We start from the raw sequence: 12968 nt of genomic DNA, 5'->3' as shown, positions 1-12968 counted from the left end.
GATCAGCTCTTTTGCCCATAATTGGGCAAAATTTCTGAATTGGGCTGCCAGTGTAAATGCAGCCAAAGACACACACATTCAAGGTGCCATACGTCAGATACTAATGTCTTTGACTTTGTGGTGGCGATTTAAACAGTGGCACAAACACATGGCATTACTCCACAAACTAACCTTCCTCCAAACACTCTCCCTCTTCCTTTTTCTCACACTGACACACACACAAGTCTTCTAAATGTTGTCACGGTACCCGTATCGCGATACTACGATACCTGATTTTCCATGGCAAAAAGGAAAACACAAAGCAGACTGAACTCTTTGGTCTTTTAAGAAACCTACTGTATGTAAAATATAGTGTTCTATAGCTTGGAATGGAAACCTGTGACTTAGAGGGACCCCATAAGGCTGTTTGTTTCCAACATGAGGACTGTTTTCAGTCCTCTTCATGTTTTGTTTTCTTGCGATACTGGTATTGTGACAACCCTAGTCTAAAGGTTGTTTTAACATTGTGGGAAGGTTGTAGCAGCGTTGTTTTTATACACGCCACCTACCTGTAACTAACCCTCCTCCAACCCCCCCCCCCCCCCCTTCTCCCTACACTAACACACTAACTCACTCTTCTAAACGTTGTCTAAAGGTTGTCTGAAGGTTCTGTAAATGTTGTGAGAAGGTTTGCCACATCTTCTTACACTAACAGCCAGGACTTACTGACTCTTTCACTCTTCTAAACGTTGTGGGAACGTTGAATAAACGTTGTATACAGTAGAGGTGGTGGGAGGACATTGTTTTTATCCACTTCACCTTACTAACCCTATTCCTAACACCCCTATCTCTTATTAGACTAACAACACTCTGAGCACACTCACTCTTCTCAATGTTGTGGGAACGTTGTATAAACGTTGTATACAGTAGAGGTGGTGGGAGGACATTGTTTTTATCCACTTCACCTTACTAACCCTATTCCTAACACCCCTATCTCTTATTAGACTAACAACACTCTGAGCACACTCACTCTTCTCAACGTTGTGGAAAGAAAAAAAAAGGAAATGTTGTGAGAAGGTTGTATAAAGGTTGTTTACGGCGGAGGTGGTGGGAAGAAGGTTGTGGCTGCGTTATTTTTATGTTGGTTGTGTCGCTCCCTTCCCTCCTTGTCTCCTCTTCAGAGTGACAGTAACAAAAACTGAGCGTATCGATGCCACAGAGAATGTTCTCGACTGGTATTTACTTGTTTATCTCATTTTACGCTTTACTTTTTTATTTTTTACGTTTTTATTTTATCCTTTCCTCCATCCATCCTTTTCTGTTGTTGTTTTTCATTTCTTTTTTTGTTTGTGTCGTTCTTTTGTCAGTGTAGTTATTTCTGTCTGTGTTTCATGATTAGGGTTGTACAATTCTAGAAACATCCGGGGGGGAAAAAATCTTAAAATCCTGTTGGAATATTCCAATTGGGGTTTCTGGAAAACCTGGGAACTTTGGGAACGTTTTGGGAATTTGCCAATCCTAATTCCTTATCCTTGTTTTGATGTTTGTTTGTTCACCTCTGGCTGGCTGTCATTTTGTTAGTAGGTGTGATAAGCTGGCTAGCTGGGGTTAGTAAGGGTTGTTGGGGTCAATTCCAGTTTCAATTCAGTAGATTCAAAAGGATGAATTGAAATGTCATATTTGAATTGAAAACTGACCATTCTTTTCTATGAGGATTTGCCAGTTCATTCACCTCTAGAATGGGCTGAAATATCAGAATCGTTGGAGGTAAGAGGTGTTAATGAGGTACTCGAGGGGAAGTACAGGAGGGGTCATTTGGGAGGGGGCCGGGGGGTGGGGGGGATGTGCAGTCGAAGAGGGGCTGGCGGCTGTAAAACATTTCACCCCCCACCCTCTCAAAGTCCATGGCTACGTCGTCTTCTTCCCTGTCTTTGTCTCGGAATAAGGGAATCGTTTGTATACATTCAAACAAACTGTTTGAGATTTTGTTGATATATTGTTGGTAAAAGAATGTGGTTTAAAAATTCAACTAACAAAAATGTTTATTCAACAAAATCTTGTAATACACATTTTATGTGTAAAAAAATACCTTCATTTGAGGTATCTGTCGATGTTGTGGCACTTCCATCATAATCATCTTCACCACCATCATCATCATCATCATCATCATCGTAATCATCATCATCACATCCACCTCTGCAGTGTATTCCTATGTGGGCTACAGGGACTTTTCTCACTGGCTGTCTATCTGCTGTTGGGTCTATGACATCATCGCTTAGGGTGGGCTGGGATAAAAAAAAAACGTCTAGTTATCTCTTCTGGCAACATTTACAACTGATCGCTTTCTCTCTTTCTCTTTCTCTTATCCCTCTCTTCCTCTCCTTATCTTATTTTCTTCTACACTTCCCCCTCTTTCTTTCTTTCTTTCTATATCCCCTATCTCTCCCCACAGTAAGGAGCAGCAGAAGAATAATAAGCCTGGTGGTAAATCAGTGTGGGAACAGAGGACCAGTGAGATAAGGAGACAGAACCTGATGACCAGCAGAGAGGCCCTGTACAACGAAATGGACACGGAGGACTGGAAGGTCAGGGGAGAGGGGGAGGGAGAGGTGAGAGATACAGAGGACTGGAAGGTCAGGGGAGAGGGAGAGGTGAGAGACACTGAGGACTGGAAGGTCAGGGGAGAGGGGGAGGGAGAGGTGAGAGATACAGAGGACTGGAAGGTCAGGGGAGAGGGAGAGGTGAGAGACACTGAGGACTGGAAGGTCAGGGGAGAGGGAGGTGAGAGACACTGAGGACTGGAAGGTCAGGGGAGAGGGAGGTGAGAGACACTGAGGACTGGAAGGTCAGGGGAGAGGGAGGTGAGAGACACTGAGGACTGGAAGGTCAGGGGAGAGGGAGGTGAGAGACACTGAGGACTGGAAGGTCAGGGGAGAGGGAGGTGAGAGACACTGAGGACTGGAAGGTCAGGGGAGAGAGGGAGAGGTGAGAGACACTGAGGACTGGAAGGTCAGGGGAGAGGGAGGTGAGAGACACTGAGGACTGGAAGGTCAGGGGAGAGAGGGAGAGGTGAGAGACACTGAGGACTGGAAGGTCAGGGGAGAGAGGGAGAGGTGAGAGACACTGAGGACTGGAAGGTCAGGGGAGAGAGGGAGAGGTGAGAGACACTGAGGACTGGAAGGTCAGGGGAGAGGGAGGTGAGAGACACTGAGGACTGGAAGGTCAGGGGAGAGAGGGAGAGGTGAGAGACACTGAGGACTGGAAGGTCAGGGGAGAGGGAGGTGAGAGACACTGAGGACTGGAAGGTCAGGGGAGAGAGGGAGAGGTGAGAGACACTGAGGACTGGAAGGTCAGGGGAGAGAGGGAGAGGTGAGAGACACTGAGGACTGGAAGGTCAGGGGAGAGAGGGAGAGGTGAGAGACACTGAGGACTGGAAGGTCAGGGGAGAGAGGGAGAGGTGAGAGAGGCAGTAAAACGGGGACACTTCGCAGTCCTTTATTACTGTCTAGTTATACACTACCAGTCAAAAGTTTGGACACACCTACTCATTCAAGGGGTTTTCTTTATTTTTTAAAAATTTTTACATTGTAGAATAATAGTGAAGACATCAAAACGATGAAATAACGCATATGGAATCATGTAATAACCAAACAAGTGTTAAACAAATCAAAATATATTTTATATTTGAGATTTGTCGAATAGCCACCCTTTCCCTTAATGACAGCTTTGCACACTCTTGGTATTCTCTCAACCAGCTTCACCTGGAATGCTTTTCCAACAGTCTTGAAGGAGTTCCCACATATGCTGAGCACTTGTTGGCTGCTTTTCCTGACGGGGTATTGTGGAGGCCAGGTCATCTGACGTAGCACTCCATGCTGGTTAAGTGTGCCTTGAATAAATCACAGACAGCAAAGCACCCCCACACCATAACACCTCCTCCTCCATGCTTTACGGTGGGAACTACACATGCGAAGATAATCCGCTCACCCACACCGCGTCTCAAAAAGACACGGCGGTTGGAACCAAAAATTGGACTCCAGACCAAAGGACACATTTCCACCGGTCTAATGTCCATTGCTTGTGTTTCTTGGCCCAAGCAGGTGTCTTCTTCTTATTGGTGTCCTTTAGTAGTGGTTTCTTTGCAGCAATTCGACCATGAAGGCCTGATTCACACAGTCTCCTCTGAACAGTTGATGTTGAGATGTGTCTGTTACTTGAACTCTGTGAAGCATTTATTTGGGCTGCAATTTCTGAGGCTGAGAAGTCTAATGAACTTATCCTCTGCAGAAGAGGTAACTCTGGGTCTTCCATTCCTGTGGCAGTCCTCATGAGAGCATTATAGCGCTTGATGGTATTGTGACTGCACTTGAAGAAACTTTCAAAGTTCTTGAAATGTTCCATATTGATTGACCTTCATGTCTTAAAGTAATGATGGACTGTCATTTCTCTTTGCTTATTTGAGCTGTTCTTGACATAATAAGGACTTGGTCTTTTACCAAAAAGGGCTATCTTCTGTATACCACCTCTACTTTGTCACAACACAACTGATTGGCTCAAACGCATTAAGAAGGAAATAAATTCCACAAATTAACTTTTAAGAAGGCACACCTGTTAATTGAAATGCATTCCAGGTGACTACCTCATGAAGCTGGTTGAGAGAATGCCAAGAGTGTACAAAGCTGTCATAAAGGCAAAGGGTGGCTATTTGAGAAATCTCAAATATAAAATATTATTTGATTTGTTTAACACTTTTTTGGTTACTACATGATTCCGTATGTGTTATTTCCTAGTTTTGATGTCTTCACTATTATTCTACAATGTAGAAAATAGTACAAATAAAGAAAAACCCTGGAATGAGTAGGTGTGTCCAAACTTTTGACTGGTACTGTACATGTAAGTACAGTGTAACTTCAACAGTAACTGTAATCCTACAGTGTAAATGTAGTGTAAAATTGTTGTTACAATGTACTTTCCTGTACTGAATGATTACACAGTAATAACGACACTGTAATGTAAAATGTTACCCATAGAGCCTTTGATAGACATATATATATATATATATATATATATACAGTGGGGAGAACAAGTATTTGATACACTGCCGATTTTGCAGGTTTTCCTACTTACAAAGCATGTAGAGGTCTGTAATTTTTATCATAGGTACACTTCAACTGTGAGAGAAGGAATCTAAAACGAAAATCCAGAAAATCACATTGTATGATTTTTAAGTAATTAATTTGCATTTTATTGCATGACATAAGTATTTGATCACCTACCAACCAGTAAGAATTCCGGCTCTCACAGACCTGTTCGTTTTTCTTTAAGAAGCCCTCCTGTTCTCCACTCATTACCTGTATTAACTGCACCTGTTTGAACTCGTTACCTGTATAAAAGACACCTGTCCACACACTCAATCAAACAGACTCCAACCTCTCCACAATGGCCAAGACCAGAGAGCTGTGTAAGGACATCAGGGATAAACTTGTAGACCTGCACAAGGCTGGGATGGGCTACAGGACAATAGGCAAGCAGCTTGGTGAGAAGGCAACAACTGTTGGCGCAATTATTAGAAAATGGAAGAAGTTCAAGATGACGGTCAATAACCCTCGGTCTGGGGCTCCATGCAAGATCTCACCTCGTGGGGCATCAATGATCATGAGGAAGGTGAGGGATCAGCCCAGAACTACATGGCAGGACCTGGTCAATGACCTGAAGAGAGCTGGGACCACAGTCTCAAGGAAAACCATTAGTAACACACTACGCCGTCATGGATTAAAATCCTGCAGCGCACGCAAGGTCCCCCTGCTCAAGCCAGCGCATGTCCAGGCCCGTCTGAAGTTTGCCAATGACCATCTGGATGATCCAGAGGAGGAATGGGAGAAGGTCATGTGGTCTGATGAGACAAAAATAGAGCTTTTTGGTCTAAACTCCACTCGCCGTGTTGGAGGAAGAAGAAGGATGAGTACAACCCCAAGAACACCATCCCAACCGTGAAGCATGGAGGTGGGAACATAATTCTTTGGGGATGCTTTTCTGCAAAGGGGACAGGATGACTGCACCGTATTGAGGGGAGGATGGATGGGGCCATGTATTGCGAGATCTTGGCCAACAACCTCCTTCCCTCAGTAAGAGCATTGAAGATGGGTCGTGGCTGGGTCTTTCAGCATGACAACGACCCAAAACACACAGCCAGGGCAACTAAGGAGTGGCTCCGTAAGAAGCATCTCAAGGTCCTGGAGTGGCCTAGCCATTCTCCAGACCTGAACCCAATAGAAAATCTTTGGAGTGAGCTGAAAGTCCGTATTGCCCAGCGACAGCCCCGAAACCTGAAGGATCTGGAGAAGGTCTGTATGGAGGAGTGGGCCAAAATCCCTGCTGCAGTGTGTGCAAACCTGGTCAAGACCTACAGGAAACGTATGATCTCTGTAATTGCAAACAAAGGTTTCTGTACCAAATATTAAGTTCTGCTTTTCTGATGTATCAAATACTTATGTCATGCAATAAAATGCAAATTAATTACTTAAAAATCATACAATGTGATTTTCTGGATTTTTGTTTTAGATTCCGTCTCTCACAGTTGAAGTGTACCTATGATAAAAATTACAGACCTCTACATGCTTTGTAAGTAGGAAAACCTGCAAAATCGGCAGTGTATCAAATACTTGTTCTCCCCACTGTATATGTATATACAGTCCAATCCTGGTATATATGATCCATGACTTATTGATGCTGGGGACGTGTGTTTTCCCTGGTCAGGTCATATATTTTGTCTAAAAAATATATGACATATATTTTATTTTGTATATATTTTATATGGCTTGGGACTGTGTGCTAAAGTGGAGAATGCATCAACATTTACTTCTACAGTGAGGGAAAAAAAGTATTTGATCCCCTGCTGATTTTGTATGTTTGCCCACTGACAAAGACATGATCAGTCTATAATTTTAATGGTAGGTTTATTTGAACAGTGAGAGACAGAATAACAACAACAAAATCCAGAAAAACGTATATCAAAAATGTTATAAATTGATTTGCCTTTTAATGAGGGAAATAAGTATTTGACCCCTCTGCAAAACATGACTTAGTACTTGGTGGCAAAACCCTTGTTGGCAATCACAGAGGTCAGACTTTTCTTGTAGTTGGTCACCAGGTTTGCACACATCTCAGGAGGGATTTTGTCCCACTCCTCTTTGCAGATCTTCTCCAAGTCATTAAGGTTTCGAGGCTCACATTTGGCAACTCGAACCTTCAGCTCCCTCCACTGATTTTCTATGGGATTAAGGTCTGGAGACTGGCTAAGCCACTCCAGGACCTTAATGTGCTTCTTCTTGAGCCACTCCTTTGTTGCCTTGGCCGTGTGTTTTGGGTCATTGTCATGCTGGAATACCCATCCACAACCCATTTTCAATGCCCTGGCTGAGGGAAGGAGGTTCTCACCCAAGATTTGACGGTACATGGAGCCGTCCATCGTCCCTTTGATGCAGTGAAGTTGTCCTGTCCCCTTAGCAGAAAAACACCACCAAAGCAAATTGTTTCCACCTCCATGTTTGATGGTGGGGATGGTGTTCTTGGGGTCATAGGCAGCATTCCTCCTCCTCCAAATACGGCGAGTTGAGTTGATGCCAAAGAGCTCGATTTTGGTCTCATCTGACCACAACACTTTCACCCAGTTCTCCTCTGAATCATTCAGATGTTCATTGGCAAACTTCAGACGGGCCTGTATATGTGCTTTCTTGAGCAAGGGGACCTTGCGGGCGCTGCAGGATTTCAGTCCTTCACGGCATAGTGTGTTACCAATTGTTTTCTTGGTGACTATGGTCCCAGCTGCCTTGAGATCATTGACAAGATCCTCCTGTGTAGTTCTGGGCTGATTCCTCACCGTTCTCATGATCATTGCAACTCCACGAGGTGAGATCTTGCATGGAGCCCCAGGCCGAGGGAGATTGACAGTTATTTTGTGTTTCTTCCATTTGCGAATAATCGCACCAACTGTTGTCACCTTCTCACCAAGCTGCTTGGCGATGGTCTTGTAGCCCATTCCAGCCTTATGTAGGTCTACAATCTTGTCCCTGACATCCTTGGAGAGATCTTTGGTCTTGGCCATGGCGGAGAGTTTGGAATCTGATTGATTGATTGCTTCTGTGGACAGGTGTCTTTTATACAGGTAACAAGCTGAGATTAGGATCACTCCCTTTAAGAGTGTGCTCCTAATCTCAGCTCATTACCTGTATAAAAGACACCTGGGAGCCAGAAATCTTTCTGATTGAGAGGGGGTCAAATACTTCTTTCCCTCATTAAAATGCAAATCAATTTATAAAAATTTTTACTTGAGTTTTTCTGAATTTTTGTTGTTGTTATTCTGTCTCTCACTGTTCAAATAAACCTACCATTCAAATTATAGACTGATCATTTCTTTGTCAGTGGGCAAACGTACAAAATCAGCAGGGGATCAAATACTTTTTTCCCTCACTGTATATAGCGCTTTTTGCAATTACATCACCAAGTGCTTAATAGCAACCTGGGCCTAAATATCCAGAGCAATCAATAATGTAATCTATCAGTACTGAATTGAGACTGATAAACTGCAATATAATGTACTCCAATGGAGTTTGCAATCATCAGGAGTCAACTATATAGTCGTTCGGCAAACTTGAGATTCATGGTTTATAATGGGCGCCATGTTGATGTCTATAGTTTATAATGGGCGCCATATTGGTGCCTACGGTTTATAATGGGCACAATATGGGTGCCTATGGTTGCAAAGGGAGGGTATATTACTGGAATTATTGTAACTTTCAATGATTTTATGTAATTTATCACGAGACATCTAGTAGCCCTTTTGGGTACTTCAGATTATCACGTGTCTGTAATTATCTCAGGCCCTCTGTGTGGCTTTATCACATGTAAAATATATAAAATAATCAAATAAGATTATTTGAAAATAAAAAAATAGAATTACAAAGCTGTAAAACATTATCCTAAAAATAAAGAATCAACTTAGTGAATACCATTGGTATTTAATATGAGAGTTTCAGCATAAAATATCCTTTATATATTTTTTACACACTTTTATTTATTTTACTATGTCAATATGTCATTGTTGTAAATGTTCTGCTGCCAAACTGGTGGCAGTTGTGAAAAAAGTCAACAGTTGGAAGAGTTGCAGAATTAATTGAAAAGAATGCCATTGTTGATGCTTTTTTCATTAACTAGGCTATTTTCTCTTGAACCATATGGTCTATCCACTAGAAACTCATGGACAATATGTGAATACAGTTTTTATTAAATGATTCAAGTATAAATGACCAAAGTTACCATAGATTACCTGTTAATTACCAAAATTACAGAATATTCCGGTAACTTTGGTAAATTACCGGTAGCTTTGCAACCCTATTGGTGCCAAAAATGTCCCACTAATTACATCCAAATATTTGAAACTTTGCTGCCAAAATGGCAGACTGTTTTCCAAACTCTGTATATCTCTGGCTCTAGGAGTAGGCCTCAGGAGAGGAGAGAGGGTTTGAGTTAGAAGAGAATAAACATACGGTTTTCTTTATTTATGGCAGAATCTTAACTTGAGGTCCACACGTTAGGATTCTGCCCTTGTTGTTGGCCTATATAAAGTAACTTATTGATCCAGCTTCAGAAGTTAACACCACTACCACCCTTAACCCCCTCCCTCCCCAGGTGTCGTACCCCCATCGTGCGGGGGACATGAAGACCCACCTGGACCGTCCGCTGGTGGTCAACCCCCAGGACAACCGCAACAACAACACCAACAAGACCCGGCCCGGAGAGCCCCCTCTAGACCCACAGGACACCCTGGGTCACCAGAGGGCTGAAGAATATATCCGACGCCAGGCCCGCTACCACCAGAGAAACAGGGGTGGAGAACCAGGGGGAGTTAGTGGCCCAGAGAGAGAGGCCCGTCTGGGGCACGGGGGGAGCAGATTGTCCCTGCAGACGCTGGAGGGTATTGAAGAAAGAAGGGAACATGGAAGGAGATGTAGGCATACAGAAGGGAAGGAGAGGAGGAGTGTGTCACCGCAGAATAGCGAGGGAGGAGTGGGGGATGAGAAGAGGAGGCACAGGAGGGTTAGGAGGGAGGGGGAGGAGGGAGGGAGAAGGCATAAGGGTAAGGGGACAGAGGGGGTAGTGGTAGGGGAAGGGGGTGAGGTAGAGGGAGAGGGGAGGAGGCCGAGGCGTCATCGGCATGGAGAGAGGAGCCGACAGCATCGAGTTAGAAAGTGAGTGACAGAGGATCTGTGTGTGTATTTGTGTCTGTATCTGTCATTATCAAACCTAATGTTTCCTTTGGGGGTCAAAAGTATATCGATTGCTATTGATTTGTCTAAGCCAGTATCCTGTACTGTATGTCATTAAATGAACAGTATAGTAACTGTGTTTTTCAAGATGTCACTGATATTCTCTCTCTCTTTTCCTGCGCCTGCCTCCCCCAACCTCTACCCCCTCTTACTCCCCCTTCTCTCTCTCTCTCCCTCCCTCTCACACTCCCCCTCCCTCTCTCTCTCTCTCTCTCTCCATCCCCCTGCGTTCTCTCTCTCTTCCTCTCTTTCTCTCTTTCCCTCCCTCCCTACCTCCTACCCTATCTCCCCCTCCCTCTCCATCCCTCCCTCCTCCCTCCCTCTCCTGCCACCCCCCATCCCTCCATCAGAGACCACTACGGCAGTGGCCCCAACCTCTCCACCGCTCGGCCCATCCTCAGACAGGACAGTCAGTACAGTGAAGACCTAGACAACCTCTTCAACAACAGCAAACTACACAGCAACACGCACACACACGACCACACACTCCACGCGCTGCCCCCGGACCACCCTGACCTTGTGAATAACCTCCTGAACCGCAGTGTGACCGCAGATACACGCCTCCATAGTATGGACAGTCTGATTCTGACCAGTATGGCCAAGCCGGCCCATACGGTCGTGGATATGATGCCTCCTGTCTATCCATATCCCTCTACCAATGCCATCCTTCAAGGTGAGTGTGTGTGGGGGAAGGTGGGGTGGGTGTGTGTGTGTGTGTGTGAGTGAGTTCATCTATGTGTGGTGAATGTGTGTATTTTGGATCATTCTAATACATTGTCTCTCTCTCGACTCTCTTGATCTCTCTCTCTCTCTCCTTTTTTCTCTCTCTTCATCTCAGTGAACAAGAACGCTAACACAGACCAGAAAAAGAAGGATGAGGAGAAGAAGGAGGAAGAGGAGGATGAAGGGGGCGATGAAGATGGTCCCAAACCAATGCCCCCGTTCAGCTCCTGTTTCATACTGTCCACCACCAACCCGTGAGTGTGTGTGTGTGTGTGTATATCTGTGTGTGTGTGTGTGTGTGTTTGTAAGTGGGCGTTGTACACTATATATACAAAAGTATGTGGACACCCCTTCAAATTAGTGGATTTGTCTATTTCAGCCACACATTGGCAGTAGAATAGCCCATACTGAAGAGCTCAGTGACTTTCAATGTGGCACCGTCATAGAATGCCACCTTTCCAACAAGTCAGTTCGTCAAATTTCTTCCCTGCTAGAGCTGCCCCGGTCAGCTACAAGTGCTGTTATTGTGAAGTGGAAACGTCTAGGAGCAACAACGGCTCAGCCGCGAAGTGGTTGTCCACACAAGCTCACAGAACGGGACTGCCGAGTGCTGAAGCGCGCAGCGCGTAGTACTCGTCTGTCCTCGGTTGCAACACTCACTACCGAGTTCCAAACTGCCTCTGGAAGCAACGTCAGCACAATAACTGCTTGTCGGGAGCTTCATGAAATGGGTTTCCATGGCCGAGTAGCCGCACTCAAGCCTACGATCACCATGCGCAATGCCAAGTGTCAGCTGGAGTGGTGTAAAGCTTGCCGCCATTGGACTCTGGAGCAGTGGAAATGCGTTCTCTGGAGTGATGAATCATGCTTCACCATCTGGCAGACAGACGAATCTGGGTTTGGCGGATGCCAGGAGAATGCTACCTGCCCCAATGCAAGTTTGGTGGAGGAGGAATAATGGTCTGGGGCTGTTTTTCATGGTTCGGGCTAGGCCCCTTAGTTCCAGTGAAGGGAAATCTTAACGCTATAGCATACATTCTAGACGATTCTGTGCTTCCAACTTTGTGGCAACAGTTTGGGGAAGGCCCTTTCCTGTTTCAGCATGACAATGACCTGTGCACAAAGCGAGGTCCATACAGAAATGGTTTGTCGAGCTCGGTGTGGAAGAACTTGACTGGCCTGCACAGAGCCCTGACCTCAACCCCATCGAACAACTTTGGGATGAATTGGAACGCCGACTACGAGCCAGGCCAAATCGCCCAACATCAGTGCCCAACCTCACTAATGCTCTTGTGGCTGAATGGAAGCAAGTCCCCGCAGCAATGTTCCAACATCTAGTGGAAAGCCTTCCCAGAAGAGTGGAGGCTGTTATAGCAGCAAAGTGGGAGACCAACTCCATATTAATGCCCATGATTTTGGATGTTAAACGAGCAGGTGTCCACATACTTTTGGTCATGTGGTGTATGTGTGATAGAGAGAAGTTATGTTCCCTTCAGAAAACTGAAGGTGGGAGTACCAGTCCAATCTAAACCACACAAAACAGAGCACAGACAAAGTTCCTGGATGTGTAGTCCATTTGGTCAAATGTTGGAGCATGCAAGGAGTCCCATGATTCTCAGGGAAATAGGACACAGAGTAACAAGCTAGCTACACAAACTATTGAAACAGTATTCATCACTTTTGTGGGTGTGTGTATCGTGGGTGTATGTTGCAGGTTCCGTAGGTGCTGCCACTACATCCTGACTAGGAAGTACTTTGAGTTCAGTATCCTGTCTGTCATCGCTATGAGCAGCATCGCCCTGGCTGCAGAAGACCCTGTCTGGCCTGAGTCACCAAGCAACCAAGTGAGACAACAACACACGTCTGTCTGTCTGTCTGTCTCTTTCTGTCTGCCTCTGTCTGTCTCTGTCTGTCTCTGTCTCTGTCTCTGTCTGCCTGTCT

The 12968-nt window shown here is 45.0% G+C and overlaps 1 protein-coding gene across 1 annotated transcript in view; it reads left to right on the top strand.

The window, feature by feature from the left end:
* Positions 1-12968, top strand: part of LOC311123297 (voltage-dependent P/Q-type calcium channel subunit alpha-1A-like) — a gene marked incomplete at both ends in the record, with an annotated part of 104034 nt that overhangs the window by 79997 nt on the left and 11069 nt on the right. The window contains 5 exons of the mRNA XM_084197557.1: positions 2432-2564; positions 9667-9914; positions 10655-10977; positions 11143-11281; positions 12742-12871. Coding sequence (XP_084053683.1) covers positions 2432-2564; positions 9667-9914; positions 10655-10977; positions 11143-11281; positions 12742-12871 — 973 coding nt within the window. The remainder of the gene's footprint in view (positions 1-2431; positions 2565-9666; positions 9915-10654; positions 10978-11142; positions 11282-12741; positions 12872-12968) is intronic.

The sequence above is a fragment of the Coregonus lavaretus genome (genome assembly GCF_964263955.1).
Source record: "Coregonus lavaretus genome assembly, contig: HAP1_SCAFFOLD_1517, whole genome shotgun sequence".
NCBI lineage: Eukaryota > Metazoa > Chordata > Actinopteri > Salmoniformes > Salmonidae > Coregonus > Coregonus lavaretus.
This window is presented reverse-complemented; position numbering and strand designations above follow the sequence as displayed.